Source organism: Cucurbita moschata, unplaced genomic scaffold (genome assembly GCF_002738365.1).
Source record: "Cucurbita moschata cultivar Rifu unplaced genomic scaffold, Cmos_1.0 Cmo_Scf00013, whole genome shotgun sequence".
Classification (NCBI taxonomy): domain Eukaryota; kingdom Viridiplantae; phylum Streptophyta; class Magnoliopsida; order Cucurbitales; family Cucurbitaceae; genus Cucurbita; species Cucurbita moschata.
Window position 1 is genome coordinate 2,067,677 of NW_019268529.1, and position 17,623 is coordinate 2,085,299.

At 36.2% G+C, this 17,623-nt stretch overlaps 4 protein-coding genes across 7 annotated transcripts in view; 2 read left to right on the forward strand and 2 right to left on the reverse strand.

Moving 5' to 3' along the window:
- LOC111451019 (BEL1-like homeodomain protein 2) overlaps window positions 1-3,001 on the forward strand; it is a 4,953-nt gene extending 1,952 nt beyond the window's left edge. Inside the window, exons 2-4 of the mRNA XM_023091248.1 lie at window positions 186-583; window positions 2,050-2,110; window positions 2,441-3,001. Of these exons, the coding sequence (XP_022947016.1) occupies window positions 186-583; window positions 2,050-2,110; window positions 2,441-2,941 (960 nt within the window). The 3' untranslated portion in view covers window positions 2,942-3,001. The remainder of the gene's footprint in view (window positions 1-185; window positions 584-2,049; window positions 2,111-2,440) is intronic.
- A 5,948-nt stretch (window positions 3,002-8,949) lies between these two features.
- LOC111451597 (uncharacterized mitochondrial protein AtMg00810-like) lies at window positions 8,950-9,429 on the reverse strand. The gene is made up of 2 exons (XM_023092069.1): window positions 9,236-9,429; window positions 8,950-9,181 (listed from the first exon to the last, which is right to left on the reverse strand). Exons 1-2 carry the CDS (start codon window positions 9,427-9,429, stop codon window positions 8,950-8,952), a joined length of 426 nt encoding a protein of 141 aa, XP_022947837.1.
- A 2,135-nt stretch (window positions 9,430-11,564) lies between these two features.
- On the forward strand, window positions 11,565-15,353 carry LOC111451686. 4 transcript variants are annotated; one of them, XM_023092192.1, is made up of 11 exons: window positions 11,565-12,168; window positions 12,488-12,593; window positions 12,735-12,815; window positions 12,884-13,000; window positions 13,071-13,490; window positions 13,560-13,960; window positions 14,062-14,161; window positions 14,253-14,312; window positions 14,382-14,468; window positions 14,611-14,739; window positions 14,827-15,353. In XM_023092192.1, the coding sequence occupies exons 1-11, from the start codon at window positions 12,125-12,127 to the stop codon at window positions 15,127-15,129; spliced, it is 1,848 nt and encodes a 615-aa protein (XP_022947960.1). In that variant the 5' UTR covers window positions 11,565-12,124; the 3' UTR covers window positions 15,130-15,353. The 4 variants fall into 4 exon arrangements, with proteins under 4 accessions (XP_022947960.1, XP_022947961.1, XP_022947963.1 ...); XM_023092193.1 differs by having other exon boundaries at window positions 12,521-12,593; XM_023092195.1 differs by lacking the exon at window positions 11,565-12,168 and adding an exon at window positions 12,219-12,301.
- A 1,581-nt stretch (window positions 15,354-16,934) lies between these two features.
- LOC111451688 (STS14 protein-like) lies at window positions 16,935-17,589 on the reverse strand. The gene has a single exon (XM_023092198.1). It carries the CDS (start codon window positions 17,568-17,570, stop codon window positions 17,070-17,072), a length of 501 nt encoding a protein of 166 aa, XP_022947966.1. The 5' UTR covers window positions 17,571-17,589; the 3' UTR covers window positions 16,935-17,069.
- Window positions 17,590-17,623: the final 34 nt, after the last annotated feature.

The following is a 17,623-nucleotide window of genomic DNA, read 5'->3' on the forward strand; positions in this document are numbered from 1 at the left end:
TTTTTTTTTTTTTTTTTTCTTTTCATTATTTTGGGAAATTCAATTCTTTAAAGAAGAATAGATAATTGCTAATTAAGGAAACGAACTATTGTGGAGATTGGTGATTCATATCACAAACAGTGGCATATATAGGATGTCCTGTAATATGATGATGTTATAATGTAATTGGGGTTTGGAAAGTGTAGGTGGATGGAAGATACAACCATTACTGCGAGCAGATGCAAATGGTGGTGAATTCATTCGATGTCGTGATGGGGTTCGGGGCAGCGGTGCCATACACGGTGTTGGCGCAGAATGCGATGTCGAGGCATTTCAGGTGTTTGAAGGACGCCATAACAGCGCAGCTGAAGCATAGTTGCGAGATGTTGGGTGAGAAGGATGGGGGAGGAGGTGGAAGAGGAGGGTCAGGAATAACTAAGGGAGAGACTCCAAGGCTTAAGCTGTTGGAGCAAAGGTTGAGGCAGCAACGAGCCTTCCACCAAATGGGCATGATGGAACAAGAAGCTTGGCGTCCCCAACGCGGCTTGCCCGAACGCTCTGTCAACATCTTGCGTGCCTGGCTCTTCGAGCACTTTCTTCACCCGTACGTGTCTTTCTTCCTACCTCTTTAAGCTTTTCAATTAAGAAGTTGTTCATGAGAGAAGATCATTAATTAGTGAGCTTAAAGGATGAAGGTTGAATGTAAGTGATTAGCAGAAAGTTGGAAAAAATGAAGAAAACAGTGATACACTGTCCTAGGATGTCAACATGGTCAGCTAAAAGCTGTCGGAAAAAGCTAGCTAGTAAGTAAGTAGTGAGTGAGCTCCATTAAAAACCCCTCTCTATGCCCAAGATGATGAGTTTATGATGATATCCATGATGACGAAGTATAACAATTTAGGTCCACCGCTAGTAGATATTGTCTGCTTTGGCCCGATACGTATTGCCGCCAGTTTCATGGTTTTAAGCTACTTGGGAGAGATTTTCATATCCTTATAAGAAACGCCTCTCCAACTGATATGGGATCTCACAATCATCACCCCTTGGGGGCCAATGTCTTCGTTGGCACACTGCCCGGTGTCTAGCTCTTATACCATTTGTATCAGTCAAATCCCACCACTAACAAATATTGTCATCTTTAGGCTTTTACTTCAAGAGCTTCCCTCAACATTTTAAAATGCGTCTACCAGAGAAAGGTTTCTACACCCTTATAAGAAATGTTTCATTCCCTCTCCTCTCCAACCGATATGGGATCTCACAATTCATACCCCTTGGGGACCAACGTACTCGCTGGCACGCTGCTTGGTGTCTAGCTCTAATGCCATTTGTAACGTCAAATCACACCACTAACAAATATTGTCCTATTTAGGCTTTTCCTTCGATGGCTTCCGTCAAGGTTTTAAAATGTGTACTAGGAAGAGGTTTTCACACCCTCATAAGAAATGTTTCGTTCCCTCTCCAACTGAAATGGGATCTCACAATCCATACCCCTTAGGAGCCAATGTTCTCGTTGGCACACTGCTCGATGTGTAGCTCTGATACCATTTGTAACAACCAAATCCCACAGCTAACAAATATTGTTCTCTTTAAGCTTTTCCTTCAAGTGCTTCCCTCAAGGTTTTAAAATGCTTTGCTAGAGAGAAGTTTCCACACCCTTATTAAAAATATTTCATTCCCTCTCCAACCGATATGAGATCTCACAATCCATACCCTTTGAGCATTAACGTCCTTGTTGGCATACTGCTCGGTGTCTAGTTCTGATACCATTCGTAACAATCAAATCCCACCACTAACAAATATTGTTCTCTTGACTTTGACTTTTCCTTAAAGGGCTTCCCTCAACGTTTTAAAATGCATCTTCTAGAGAGAGGTTTTCACACCTTTATAAAGAATGTTTTATTTCCCTCTCCAACCGATATAAGATCTCTAATAGAGATGGAGAGCGAGAGCAAGAGCTCAAAGAAAACCGAAGTTTAGATAAATATAATGAATGATTGGGATTGGGGTTGCAAAGTAATGTTAGATTTGTATTTATAGTAAATCCCTTTAATCTGTTGTTTGTTTTCTCAGGTACCCTAGTGATGGTGATAAGCATTTGTTGGCGAGACAGACAGGTTTATCAAGAAATCAGGTGAGTACATAAGCTTTTTAGTCAGAATTAAAGACATGAAACAAAAATTAGCACTGCACCCTTTGGATTCTTTGTTCTGAAAAAAGTGGAACAACAATAAATGGGCAATACCAAGTACACTTACCCAAACACATGCATCATCATCTCACACATTCAATAAATTTGAAGTAAGTAAAGACAAAACAGAGATTATTATAATATGAATAGTAACAAAAACAAAACAACAATTGCATATTACTGTTCAAACTCCCTTCCATTTCACTGTTGAGTTCAAGCAAGAAGCATGCATGCTGTTTGTTGGTTAATTAATGGAATGACTGCATTTTGCAGGTATCCAACTGGTTTATTAATGCCAGGGTTCGGCTGTGGAAACCCATGGTGGAAGACATGTATCAACAAGAAGCCAAACAACACCAACAAGATGATGATCATCATAATACTATTAATGATAATAACAATACAGATGAGGACACACAATCCAATCCTCCGCCCACTTCCTCCGCCGCACCACCACCACCACCCTTCTCCTCCTCCTCCTCCTCCGCATCCGCTGCCGTAACCCAGGCGGCTGTGGCGAACTGCTTTCCGGCCACCCAGTATGAGTCAGAGCTGCAGGACACGTGTCGGCGTGTCAGCGTTCTCGCTGCACCTGATCAGCAGATGAGGACCACAAGCGGCTCAGCCACGTCTGACATCCCCGGGCCCACCAGACTCATAAGATTCGGGACCACAGCGGGTGACGTGTCGCTGACACTAGGTTTACGCCACGCCGGAAATATCCCCGACAACAACCCTTCTTTCTCCCTCAGATCCGAGTTCGGAGGCTGTTAAATCCCTAAACCTCCATTTCATATAATTTAATTTTTATATTCAAACACCATTTTTTTTTTTGTTTAATTTTCTCTCATATATATATATATATATATATTTAAAAAAGAAAGAAAACAAATGAAAATAATCATTTTAATTTTCTGAACTTTACTATTATTATTATTTAAAATATTTGTTACATTCAAAAGTTTTAATTATGTCTCTTATGTAAGGTGATTCAAGACCTAAGTTATTTATTGTATGAGATGAAATTTGGTCTATATTAAATGCACATTTAATTAAAAAAAAACATCTTATTTGATTTCGTGAAGAGACACATGTGGTCCTTCCCCTAATGCTTTGCCATTTTTCGATCATTTTTTCTAACTCGATAAATGAGGATTGATTCAAATTATTATAGTGGGCAAGTCTAATAATTAGAGAGTGGTCGTTCAGTGTGATTATTCCTTATTGACCTGGTCAACAAAAAAAAATGTATCGACTCGATTGATAATGTATCTCGAACTGAACTAGTTAAGAAGGGATAGAAGGGAGGGTAATAAATTTTGAATGAGAGATAGAGTTGGTGGATTTATTATTTAAAAAACTTATAAATTCCGGAGATGCGTTTATTTAATGCCTAAAATTGAGGGGTTGGTCTCAATTGAATATGAAGATAATGTGAAAGTAAATGTTGGTCTCTGGCATGTAGGGACCGTACCAACGGCTGTCTTTTTTTTTTTTTTTTTTTTTTTTGTAAAAATAACGTGGGCCGTTAGTTAGGGCTTTTCAGGCCCATGATCCACAACTAACCCCTAACCTTTTCACAATATTATGGCTACCGCAATGTCTTTTTTGTCTTTTTTTTTTTTTTTTTTTTTTTTGTAAAAATAACGTGGGCCGTTAGTTAGGGCTTTTCAGGCCCATGATCCACAACTAACCCCTAACCTTTTCACAATATTATGGCTACCGCAATGTCTTTTTTGTCTTTTTTTTTTTTTTTTTTTTTTTTGTAAAAATAACGTGGGCCGTTAGTTAGGGCTTTTCAGGCCCATGATCCACAACTAACCCCTAACCTTTTCACAATATTATGGCTACCGCAATGTCTTTTTTGTCTTTTTTTTTTTTTTTTTTTTTTTTGTAAAAATAACGTGGGCCGTTAGTTAGGGCTTTTCAGGCCCATGATCCACAACTAACCCCTAACCTTTTCACAATATTATGGCTACCGCAATGTCTTTTTTGTCTTTTTTTTTTTTTTTTTTTTTTTTGTAAAAATAACGTGGGCCGTTAGTTAGGGCTTTTCAGGCCCATGATCCACAACTAACCCCTAACCTTTTCACAATATTATGGCTACCGCAATGTCTTTTTTGTCTTTTTTTTTTTTTTTTTTTTTTTTGTAAAAATAACGTGGGCCGTTAGTTAGGGCTTTTCAGGCCCATGATCCACAACTAACCCCTAACCTTTTCACAATATTATGGCTACCGCAATGTCTTTTTTGTCTTTTTTTTTTTTTTTTTTTTTTTTGTAAAAATAACGTGGGCCGTTAGTTAGGGCTTTTCAGGCCCATGATCCACAACTAACCCCTAACCTTTTCACAATATTATGGCTACCGCAATGTCTTTTTTGTCTTTTTTTTTTTTTTTTTTTTTTTTGTAAAAATAACGTGGGCCGTTAGTTAGGGCTTTTCAGGCCCATGATCCACAACTAACCCCTAACCTTTTCACAATATTATGGCTACCGCAATGTCTTTTTTGTCTTTTTTTTTTTTTTTTTAATAGAAAATAATTTATTTATTGTTTTTTTTTAAATTTACCTATCCTAATTAATAAAGACCGTCCCATACCATTCCTTGGTTGGGCCCACTCAATTTGGAGAAAAAATTTGTAATTTTTAAATAGTTAAAAGCTTATTTAATTCATTTTTAATAATTCTTGTCTAATATTAGACAAGAATTAATGTTATTATTTTATTGCTATGGTATATTAACGTAGATTAATTGATGATAAATATGGATACAAAACTGACTGAAACCAACAACAATTTAGTGTGAGTTTGATCTATGGTAATATCTAACTTTAAAAATTATATTTATAATAAAAAGAAACTTATAGAACACATTTATTAAATAATTAGTCTAACTCATTAATTTATTAAATTGTATATGAACCACCTTTGTACATATTGGATTGGCATATGGGCCTGACCATTTGGGTCATATTTGAATGGGTCTATTGGTTGGTTTACTACGGGCTTATCATTGGGTCACCTATGTATATAATTCGATGTTTTTATATATTTTAAAAAGTATTGTTTTAATATTTTTTTTTAGAAATATAATTTTTAAAGCTAGATATTATGGCGTTGGTAATTTTTGTTAAAAGTTTTAAAAAATTAATTAAGAAACCTTATAAAATCAATAATTTTATCTATACTAAAAAATCAATTTTAAAATAATGCTATTTAATCAATCAAATTTCAAAAAAGTTAACCTAAACTAAAATCAATTTTAAAATAATGAGCGTGATTATTGAAGATTGGGTTAGCCTAACCTAAGCACAAATAGTATGTTAAGTTTATTGAACTTCATATTATACGATCGGTCTAAGACTGTATTGAAGGGTTGGAGACTATTTCCATATATATAAATAAATAAATAAATAAAACTTAACCGTCATACATTAATTAAATAAAAAAAATAAGAGAGCGGCTCAAAGCTTAAAAGGTTAGGTCGAAGAAGATGACCAACAATATATGCCTACCCATGTGACCCAAAGTTTACTATATATAATAGATAGTGAATGATATTTCATATTAAGATATTTTAAAGAGCTAAATTTAATTTTTCTTTCAAAATTTTCTACAAATATGTAAATTCTAACCTATATATATATATATATTTGTTTGACCAATTTATCTTCTCTCTAGAAGCAAGCTTCTTCCTTTTGTCTTGTTTTTGGGCGACTATCGAAAAGAAGAGAGAAAAAAACGTACCCAACACTGTAATTACGAACAGAGCTCTTGCGGTCTCTTCATATAATAGGAACACTTCCAATATCGATTGAATCTTTAAGTGGGACCCCTTATTCGATCAACTTAGCTAGATCATATGAATCGTACTGTGCCTAATATACTCAATTATTTTGTAACCACCAATGAATTAAGGAACTTAGAGACCTAATATGTTGAAGTTATGATGAACTGAAAGGCCCTAAACCTAAACCAAGATGTGAGAGAGAGAGAGAGAGAGAAAGAAAAAGGGTATGAGAATCCCAAAACGAAGAAAGTTTCCAAAGAGAAGAGGACAAGGAAGTGAATGCCAATGATAAGCAGCAAAAGGGATGATGGTATCACTTTTGAGGTGGACTTTGGGGTTCCTTCAACCTACTACTCACATCAAACCCTAAAGATTCCTTCCAATTTGAAATATTGCATTTGTCTTTCTCTCAACTCAAACCCCTTTTATTCCCCTTTCAACTAAACTCTCAACAAATCCCCCCTCATCACTTCTCCCTTTTTCTTTTCGACCCATCTTTTTCTTTCCACGCTAACCTGAACCAACTCAACCTGACTCGAAACAAATTAGTGTATGCATTCAAAATAAATAAGAAAATATTGGGGTTAGTAAGTTTTAGCCTTATATTTTATTGTTGAAAAGGGCCAGTTTTTGAAAGGAATCTGTGTTGTATTGTATGAAACTTGGTGGGTCTTGGTTTATGTTTTGGAGAAGAATCTGAGGTGAATGAAACTTCGTGCATGTTTTGGATTATTGAAAACAGTGATGTGATGAGATGAGATGAGAGTAGAAGTAGGTGAATCCATGAAGCATGTCTGTCAGGATTTGATATTTGATTTGATATTAATGATATTATTTATGATACCAATGGATGGTTGAGTAACCCAGAAATAATAACAAAAATATGATATGGGTTTGAATGTTTGTTGTATTTTTGTTTGGTTTAATAGGATAAAATAGAAGTTTCAACCCTCTTTTTCTAACTCTTCTAATGGAGATTCAAGTTTTTAGCTGTGTGGGAAACTCCAAACAAAAGAAGAATCTTTTTTCCAATCTCAATATTAGGTTTTCTTCCCATACTTGTTTGAATCTATATTTTTTTTTCGAAGGCTGGACATTTTTTAAGTCACCACCTCACCTATTTTTCCTATGAAAATAAAGTTTTCCTATGAAAATAAAGTATCACTAGATGTTTGACATGTCTAATATATGTATAAAATCTTTTACAACATCACCAAATTTCATTTAAAATAAAAAACTAACATAATTGATAATTAAATTCAAAACAAGAAAACAATTACTTACAACAAAAATTTAAAAGAAAGGTAAGTAGCATTGCTGTTGGGTGAGAAACTGTTCTTTGAGCTTGACTTTTCATTCTGGGTAGGATTGGATGTGTAGTATTTTTTTACATGCGGTCTATGCATACACATGTGAAACCATCGACATGCTCATGTACGTGCCCCTGGGCTTGACTATGCTCACGTTGTCAGAAGCCACGGAGGGAAAGGTGTGCGTATCACACCATAATTTATGCATTCGTACTAATCATACTGGGTAAGTATCACAATGCTCGCGAGATACAACATGTACAAGGTCCCATAGTTTCAAATTATAGTATATACTTATGATACAAAACATATTTCTATTCTTTTCATGAAATAATGTTCCTATAAAACATTCATATGTATACTAGACATAATGTTCTTTGACTTATCATTGTCTCATAAGCAAATGTGAACATATTATCATAATATACACAATGTACATCATATTACAACATTCACATCATATTGTAAATCATATCATAACATAATCATTACATACGATAAGATAAAGATGATGCATAGTTCATAATATCATTTTTTTTTTGTGGATATAAATTGTGGTGAAAATAAAAAGAATAATAGAAATAAAACAATAAAGGGAAAGAAAGAAAAAGGAAAATAGTGTTATATGGAAAAGCAAAGGAGTTTGGGTGCATTCTTGTGAGGGTTATATGGAAGAGAGTGAAGATTTTGGATTATTCGGACAATTATATGTCAGTAAACAGTCTGAGAGGTGATGTCCCCTTTTTGTATATCAATTATTTCTGAAGAACAGCTGATCTCTATGCACTCTCTCTCTCTCTCTCTCTCTCTCGCTGCTTGTTTTTATATGCGCAGAGAGAACAATAAAAAAGGACCCAACTTTTTGCTACTCACCACACAAATATGCAACTGAGGGACCTCTCTCTTTCTCTCTTTATCACTAATCTTAACATATCTTCAAATCAATTTAGGTTCTTCATGAGTTGGAGTTGGTTTGGACAGTTAGATTTGATCTACGATCAAAATATGTCGAAATAAGTAAAAGAAGCAAATGAAAAACTTGAAAGAAGAGATCTTTTAGAATAAAAGAAACTTTATGCACATAACTTTTCAATTCTATTTGTTGTTGTAGTTATTGTGAAAAGAGTATACATCTACTAGCTTCCTAAACTTTCTCCTCAAGTTAGGAACCGCTGACAATCTTCCTAATTAAAGCATAAAACTTAACCCACAATCACAAAACTTGGTTAACTAGGTGACAACTACTATCAATTCTCCTATAGTTGCTCTATAAGTTAGTAATTTATTCTTTTAAGTCAAGTTTATCAGCTAACAATCTACTCTGTAAACTTGACTTTGTTCGAGATTCTTTATTGCTAGCTATTCCCCCATCTCTGCAAGGTTAACTCTTGTTAGGGCCTTGGTTAGAATATTTGCATGTTGCTCTCTAGTGCATACGAACTCAACAACGATTTGTCTCTTCTCAACACACTCACGAATGAAGTGGAAAAGAGTGTCAATGTGTTTGTTGCGTTTGTGAAATACTAGATTTTTCATTAGTCCAATCATAGATTTGTTGTCGATGTAGGGAGTTACTGGCTTTAGTTCACTTGTAGCCACTTCACTCAACCAATTTCTCAACCATAATGGCATGACGTCGCAGTTGCTGCCATGAACTCAGCCTCACACGAAGAAAGTGCCACAGTTCACTGCTTCTGATATTGCCAAGAGATCAAATTTCCGTTGAGATAAAATGTCATTCTTGCAATACTTTTCCTATCGTAAATATCTCCAGCTAAATCACTATCGGTAAAACAGACTAGTTCTTCAGGATCTCGCCCTCTTTGATACTTCAGCTCATAGCTTGTGGTAACTTTCACATAGCGGAGAATGTGTTTAACCGCTTGATGATGCATTGTAGTATACTTTTTCATGTACCTACTCACCATTCCAACACCTTATGAAAGGTCCAAATGAGTATGAGTCAAGTACCTCAGAGTACGAGTCAAGTACTTTGCTACCATGGGATATTTTGTTGAGTTGCACTCTGCCATCTTAAGTTGTTGCAACAACTTCTTAGCATAGGTCGATTGCTTTAGCATGATGCAATCTTTCCTTTGGTCCACTTCAATACTGAGGTAGTACGTGAGTAACCTGAGATTAGTCATCTCAAATTCTTTCATCATTTACAGCTTGAACTCTTTGACGTCTTCCATACTGGTACCGATGACGATCATGTCATCAACATACGCACCAACTATGAGTGTTTCAACCCCATTGTTTCTTATATACACTGCTTGTTCTTGCCAGTGAAGTTTAGGGGTTTGCTTCAACCCCACTCGCTCCACTAGACGTGCCCATCCCACTCAACTTAATTATGTGGCTATCCTTACACATAGGGATTTATCTAACATTACACTCCCCTCCACTCCTTTCCGCTCTTTAGTGTTGTCACTTCTCCTCCGGTGATTTTACATCCTGGCTCTAATACAAAATGTTGGATTTTAGTGAATTTCTTCGTGTCATGAGTAGTTTGTGACTCAACAAGTTCTATGTGACTCAACAAGTTCTATGTTATAAACTAGCTTGTTTGATATTACTAAGGTACTACCAACATGATGGATGATTTCCAAGTCATCAGAAGAATAAAGATAACAAGTATAACACATGGGCAACATGCATGATGTCCTATCTATAAGGACAATACGAGATCATTGGTGGAAGCAAAATTATGCCCCAAAAGGAGCATGCTATTAGCGCCCTGTGCAAATGGTGAATCAAAGCAGACAAAACAATGTTTTCCTTGAAGACCATAATTGAGGAAAAGATGTTGAAGCACATGCGAGGTGACAAGACACCAAAAGAAACATGAGACATGTTCGTGACACTTTTCTCAAAGAAGAACAATATGAGGTTTTGACTTCTGGATAATGAACTATTATCAATCTCACAACGTAACATGAAGATTGCTCAGTACCTACATAGGGTCAAGTCGATTACTAAACTAGATCCAAAGTTTGTCATCGGAGAAGCTCGAATGAAGAGAATTATCATCCATGGATTGCAACCAGAATATTGAAGCTCTATACAAGTAAAAGACGGAGCAACAATAAATCATCCACCAAGGTGGATACAAAAATGATGACAACGAAAAAAGTCACTAAGGAACCGCACAATTCTTAAGAGCTCAAAAGAATGACAATTAGAGTTTTCAAGAGAAGAGATTTGAAGGTATTTTCTACGAAGGACACATGTCCAAAGATTGTTGGTCTACGAAAAAGTTCATTGAAATTAATGCGTCAACCTCCAAAAAGGAGATGAAGGATGTATGTGATCAGAGAAGTGATTACTTGCCTTAGAAGAAGACGAGCTAGCACTCATGGTGATGGTGGAGAGCATATCAATTATGAGAATGACTTGAATTTGAGTATTTAATGAAATTTTATTCGTGAAAATGTTAAGTATTCAGTTTAATATGATTTATTACTAAATTAATGTTTTAAAATTATATATATTAACTCATTACATAATAAAAATTATATGAAATGAAATTGTTACAAATTTTAAAATATTATGTTGAGATATATCATTAAAAAAAAAATCTAATTTTCAGAATATCTTTACTAATCAATTTTCCGTTGAATTTGAAATAAGTAAAAGAAAACTTAAACGGATGTGGAGAGAGTGCATCAATTAACTATATAATAATAGTAATAATAATAATAATAATAAAACATCTTAATTGACCTTAATTACTCTACAAAGTGCCTTAATTAATCAATTCTTTCAAAGCCTAATTCACATTAATATTAATTACATGCGTATATCTTATAATTTAAATATCTTGGTCGTGTGTGAACGAAAAAAAAAACAATAATTTTTACATTAACAATAAAATATATTAAAATAACAATAATTTAGCCTACTCCACTCACTTAAATATAAAATTATTTTGAGTATTTATATTATCCTATTACTCCATAAATTTGGATTTATGTTCGATGAAATTCAAGGTTGATATTTGTAATTAATGTTAGTGATGTGGTGTGAGTTATACTATTTGATATTTGAATCTTATGAATCTTATGAATCTTATGAAATTTTAGTCATTAATGTAACATATATCGTGCATAAATATAATTTTTTTTAAATAATTAAAAAACTCTGGAAACATAACCTAAGATTAGGTTAAATGGGTTGAGTGACATTATTTATTATTTATTTTTGTGTGGGGACATTACCCCTTTCTTTTTAATTTATGGTATCCATAATTTCATGTTTGCATATACATATATATATAGAGAGAGAGAGAAATGCACAAGGCGTTACGAGTTGCTTGGAACCAGAGAAACTTGGCCGCTATGTCTCCTTATGGAAGAATCACATCGGTTTCTCAGCACATTTCTGGGTTCTTGCACTAATCAATCACACACACCTAACAATTAAACCATTCCATTCCCACTTTTCCACTGCTCAATCGCTTCCCCATTTGGTGATTTCCGCCCATTCTCCACTCTATTTGGCCTCTTCTTTAGTCGCTCAAACCCCACGATCTGTCCAATTCTCACCCCCTCAAACCAACATTAAATTTCTGAAAATACCCATTGCAGAAACTCCACCTTTTTCAATGGAATTTTGTTGCTACACAACCTTCTTTTTGTATCACCATTTTTTCTTACTGGGTCTGCAGAAACCTGAGCTAATGGGTCCCTTTTTCAATTGATCATTTCTGGTTTCTTCCATTTTGGCTTCCTTCATCCTTTTCTCCCTGTTCTGTTACTTCTATTTCCTGTCTCGGAGTTGGGGTTTGGCTACAATTTTTAGTTGGGTAAGGCTTTTGGAAGCAGATTGAAAGTGGGGTTTGCTCAAAAAAGAAAAAAAATGCTGGGGGAGGATGCGAGAACAGGGCACACCCGCTCTAAAAGGTAGATTTCAGTGTGTTTTTGGTCTGTTTTCGTGCTTGAAATTTTGCCATTCTGTATTTGAAATGTTGTTCGTTGAAAATGAGGGTTAAATTTCAAGTTCAGATCCTCGTGATAGAGCTCTGAGAATTAGGAGGTAGTGAAATTTTGTCCTGTTTTTGTGAAATTGACTGATTCATTTTGTAGCTGAGAGTTGTTGTTGTTGTTGTTGTTGTTGTTGTTGTTTAGCCTCTGTTTATTCTTGAAGATAATTGTTTGGATTTTGAAGTTTTATTATCTGAATCTTTGTCCTTGACTTCTTCTTCCCCTACTCATGTTGTAGAACTCTTTTGTCTTTGCTCTACGCATATGGCAGCTCACTCGACAAGAAATCGGTTCAAGATGATCCATTACATAATTCTCTCCACTTCTCCAACATTTTAAACATGGTAAGATGTTTTGTTTCTTTCTTTTTCCTTCTCAACTATTATATGCTGAGCTTAACCAGGCAAGAACTTGTTAATTACTCGAAAACGACATGGATCAGGATAAGTTTTATGATAGAAATTGGAATTTTCAATGAACACCAGGATCTGGATCAGGTGAAAGAAGTCGAGAATAAGAAAAACTTGTCACCAAAGATGGAAGTTCATAGTTCTTTGAAGAATGAGGTATGGATTTAAACATGAAAGTTTGCAACAACGAACCAATATGAATAACCAGGCAAACTTTTTGTTAGATTATTCAACTCGAGAAGCGATTGCAAGACCAGTTCAAGCTCCGCTCGGCGTTAGAAAAAGCATTGAATCATGGAGTTCTTCCCTATAATAACTCAGACAAAATCTCAATGCCAAAGGTAAAATAGTCTCTTTGATTGTTTTCAGATGATATTCACAAAGCATATATTTAATTCACTTTGACTGCAGTCAGCCATGGAGTTAATCACGGAGATTGCGACGTTAGAACTAGAAGTCGTGCATTTAGAACAATATCTTCTTTCTTTATACCGAAAAGCATTCGAGGGACAATCATCTTCTGTATCCCCTGCTAAGGACGAGATGTCGAAATTGCCTTCGACCCCTAAAGGCCGATCAATGGTAGTTCCCCTACCTGATATTGCCTCCAAAGATGAAAACTCAGCAGCCCTTTCTGGCTGTCAGTCACTTGAAAATCCAAGCAAGGATTGCAGTGATAGAGATGGAAAACTTTCGGGTTCCAATTTTTATCGTTCTCAATCATCACTGACGACATCGAACGCAGCTTCTTTAGATAAAGCGTCCGCTTCGGTAGTGTCATTGGATAGAACTCTGCGCGCCTGTCATTCCCAACCAGTGTCCATGATGGAGGTAGCTTTTTGCATAAGTGTTTTTGAAGCATTTTCATAGGGTACTAAATCGCTTGTTTCTTCTTCACAGTATGCACAAAATGTTTCCTCCAATATAATCAGTCTTGCCGAGCATCTTGGAACTTGCATTTCCGACCACGTTCCCGAGACTCCTAATCGGCTTTCGGAAGACATGATCAAGTGCATATCAGCTATATATTGCAAATTAGCAGAACCATCTTTGTCAAATCATGGACTTTCATCTCCCATGTCTTCTTTGTCATCAGTCAGTGAATTTTCTCCAGGAGAGCAGTATGCTATGTGCAGCCCGGGGTTCCGAAACAACTCATCCTTTGATCGATTGGATAATCCTTTTCTCGTGGAAGGTCTTAAAGATTTTAGCGGGCCATACAGTACCATGATTGAGATATCACGGATTTGTGGCGACCCTCAGAAGCTACATGATGTCAATAGTTTGCTCGAAAACTTCAGGTCAGCCTATGTATATTAAGGCACAGCATCACAAATCTTTTCCCGAGCGCTTCCTGTTATCTTACAGTCTTTGTTTTTGTCGTCGGGTTATGTTTTAACAGGTTGCTTATCTCGCGTTTAGAGAAAGTTGATTTGAGGAAGCTGAAGTACGAGGAAAAGTTGGCTTTCTGGATAAATATTCACAATTCACTTGTGATGCATGTAACATGTTAACCCTTTGCATCTGTTTATTTATCCTTACACTTTTTTCCCCCGCCGAATCGATTGTAATCGTTTCTTTGTTTTCGAGCAGACGTATTTGGCTTACGGGGTACCCCAAAACAATATCAAGAGAGCCTTCTTACTCTTGAAGGTAACTTCAGGAGCCTAAACTCTCACTATGATCATTATGACCATTGCTCACTTTGTGTATGTTTTCCAGTCTGCTTATAATATTGGAGGTCATACAATTAGTGTAGACACAATACAAAGTTGTATTCTTGGCTGTCGGATGCCTCGTCCTTGGCAGGTATGAAATGCTCGTTTTTCGTTATATATTTTCCGAGCATATTCTCATCATGATGTGATATTGTCTTTTTCTTGGCTGTTCACTAACCAAGGGAAATAACATTACTTCTCTAGAGGCTTGATATAATGTATTTCACACGCAGTGGCTTCGGCTTTTGCTTCCTTCACGGACGAAATTGAAGATCGGAGATGAACGCCAAGCATATATGATCGATCGTCCCGAACCCCGTTTACATTTTTCACTTTGCTACGGCAGCCACTCCGATCCTGCAGTAATCTTAGAATTCTCTGTTTCAACCGTTAAAAATTAAGTCTCGACACGCTAAGAAGTTGTCATAAATCTTTCAATATCATTTCAGGTTCGAGTTTACACACCGAAAAGAATGTTTCAAGAACTGGAATCTGCAAAAGACGACTACATTCGAGCCAACTTCGGCGTACGAAAGGATCAAAAGATTCTTCTTCCAAAGATCGTCGAGTCATTCGCAAAGGACTCCGGACTATGTTCATCTGGCTTAATGGAGATGATTCTCAAGAGCTTGCCTGAATCTCTGAGAAAGAGCGTGAAACGAGCACAGCTCGGGAATCCTCGGAAGAATGTCGAATGGATAGCTCCAAGTTATACTTTCAGGTATCTGATTTCTAAGGAGCTGACGACTTAATTTGCTTGGTTGCATTGTTTTTAGGGATCAACTCAGATGCTAAAATTTTTGCGCATTGGATTTGATTTCTCATTTGTACATATAGGAAGTATAAACAAAGGCATCTGAGCTTGAAATTGAAATGTCTATATCTTCTTCCCTTCCATGTTTTGAGCTTCACATTGTTTATCAAATCTGTCATCAATGTTGGAATAGACTTGTATAACATTTTAAATCTTTAACAATTTTGGTCATTAGTATTATCCAATACTTATAAAGGAATTTGAAATGTGAATGTGTAAAAACACGCCGACACAAACTTCATGGTACATCGAGCAACTGTCCTCATCAAGTGTTTTGTACGTGTTTTAGTGGGATGAGAATTGACACTCAGTTAGTAGAGTCAATAGGGTCCGTTTGCATATTTGATCTAAATGGATAGTTATTGGGATGTTATTAAATTAGGAAACAAACAACACAGTACTGAGTGTGGCAGTAGGAGCACTCGTGATCGATTATTTATTTTAAGGACAAAAGTTGAGGATCCTATGTAAAATATATGTTTTAAAAATTCAAATATCTTATGAAGATCTTGGTCAGCTGGAAGATTGGTGAAGTGGGCTTTCTATTTCTCGTCTCTTTTCCATATTACTGTTTTAAATAATACAACTCTTTGAGCCCACAACGTGCTCAATCACTCATCCAAATTTAGGCTATCATCTTTGCGCACAACATGAATATGGCATCAATCAATACACCATATAACCAGTGCATTGAAGAGGAAACGAGTCATAAACAAGATAGGGACAATGAGTAGACATGAGTGTCATAGTGAGGGCAAGCATTGCGAGATGAGTGTCTCGGGTCACTTTCTTTGAAATGGATCTTTCAAGGATAGTACCGGGTAGCATGAGTGTGCCGCTATTGCGCCCTAACTCGAGTGTCAAAGGTTGGATTTTTCACCCGCTCTCCGATATGATATCTATAAATAACATGGCATGGGCACTTAGGGCCAATGCCTTGATAGAATCTAGATGGATGGATGTTCGAGATGTTTCGATGATATGAATGACATGTGGGCCTGTTCTCGATGGCATGACTGAGTGAGTTGCGATGGCCAATGACTCACTATAACTTGGGATGACATGAAAGCATATGAGCCATGTTGATTGGGAACCTAGATGATATTGGATATGACATTGCATTTGAGAGACCTTAGGCCCGAGTAAAGGCGCTCTCGCTTGCTTTCATGTGCACATCTTACCTAAGATTCGTGGCTAGTTTCTATTCACACTTATTTGTAAAGTTATAAAACAAGTTCAGTATTTAATAATATCATCATTTCAAACTTCAATTGTTTATGTTTCTGGCTTCGTTATTTTTTTGTCAAAACCTAACAACAATGAGTATTGATTTACATGTAATTCAATAATGAATTTATATTGGTGTGATACTTGTCCGCTACACTTTGATATTTACGTGAGTGAAGTAAACGTGTAGCATTTACATAATCTATTCATATGATGATTGAGTTATAACATTTTCATAATCTATTTACCTAAGGGTTGCTATTCATATGATGATTGAGTTATAACATTTTCATAATCTATTTACCTAAGGGTTGATATTATACCATATTCGAATAAAATTAGGAAAATGTAAGTATGCTCAGCGCACCTCATTTGAATTTGAAGTGAACTGTTAGACCTTTTGGCCCACGATAATCGTTAATACCTTTAAATTTGTAGTATGATTAGATTAGTAGTTTGGAAACGTTGAAAGATGAGAGAACATAGAAAATTTGGAATAATTTGAAATTTGATTTATAAGACATTATAAGAAGGGTGGAAGTATATTAGACATGGAGAGTGACATTGCAATTCATTAGAACATATTATCAGATTACATTCCAACAAAACAACCTTATTTTTTTCATGGGCTTTAACCACACAGCCTTGTCTCTAATACGGCCTCTCACCGATTCTGTTTCCAGGAGGATTATAGAAACAAATGGTCAGAGTAATCCGTTCTTGCCGACACGTCGCCTGAGCACACCCCACTTCCTTCGTCTTCCGCCAGACCACCTGAGTATAAGCCCCACATTGGCGACCCATCGTGCACGTGTTGCTGGTGTGATTGTAAAACGCCTTCTTTTCAACCCACCGCTCCACTGCCAGACCCGGCGACTGTGCCGGTCGATTCGACCAATCCTGATTCTCGCCGTACCGGAAACGGGTCACGTCAGCGGTGTCGCAGATGTTTTGGTTGCGTTGGAATCGGATGAGGCGACCTGTGAGATTGGCTAGATTTTGGCTCCACTGCAGTGGCTCCACCCCCACCTCCGCCCTTGCCTTGTTGTGAAAATGTAAAAATTCTCTGGCTGCTGCTGAACTCTGCCCTGCGGCTATTTGGAATAGTCCCAAGGCTAGAACTGGCAGTACCCAAGTTGGATTGATGCCCATTTGCTTTTTTTTTTTTTTTTTTTTTTTTTTTTTTTTTTTTTTTTTTTTTTTTT

Bases quoted from the DNA above. Each gene is read 5' to 3' on its own strand.
- LOC111451686 (XM_023092192.1), top strand. From the start codon at position 12,125: ATGCTGGGGGAGGATGCGAGAACAGGGCACACCCGCTCTAAAAG. The intron at 13,001-13,070 runs GTAAAATAGTCT...CTTTGACTGCAG, and splicing joins ACAAAATCTCAATGCCAAAG to TCAGCCATGGAGTTAATCAC. The intron at 13,961-14,061 runs GTCAGCCTATGT...ATGTTTTAACAG, and splicing joins AGTTTGCTCGAAAACTTCAG to GTTGCTTATCTCGCGTTTAG.
- LOC111451688 (XM_023092198.1), bottom strand. From the start codon at position 17,570: ATGGGCATCAATCCAACTTGGGTACTGCCAGTTCTAGCCTTGGGACTA.
- LOC111451597 (XM_023092069.1), bottom strand. From the start codon at position 9,429: ATGATGAAAGAATTTGAGATGACTAATCTCAGGTTACTCACGTACTAC. The intron at 9,182-9,235 runs GTACTTGACTCA...AATGGTGAGTAG, and splicing joins TACTTGACTCGTACTCTGAG to GTACATGAAAAAGTATACTA.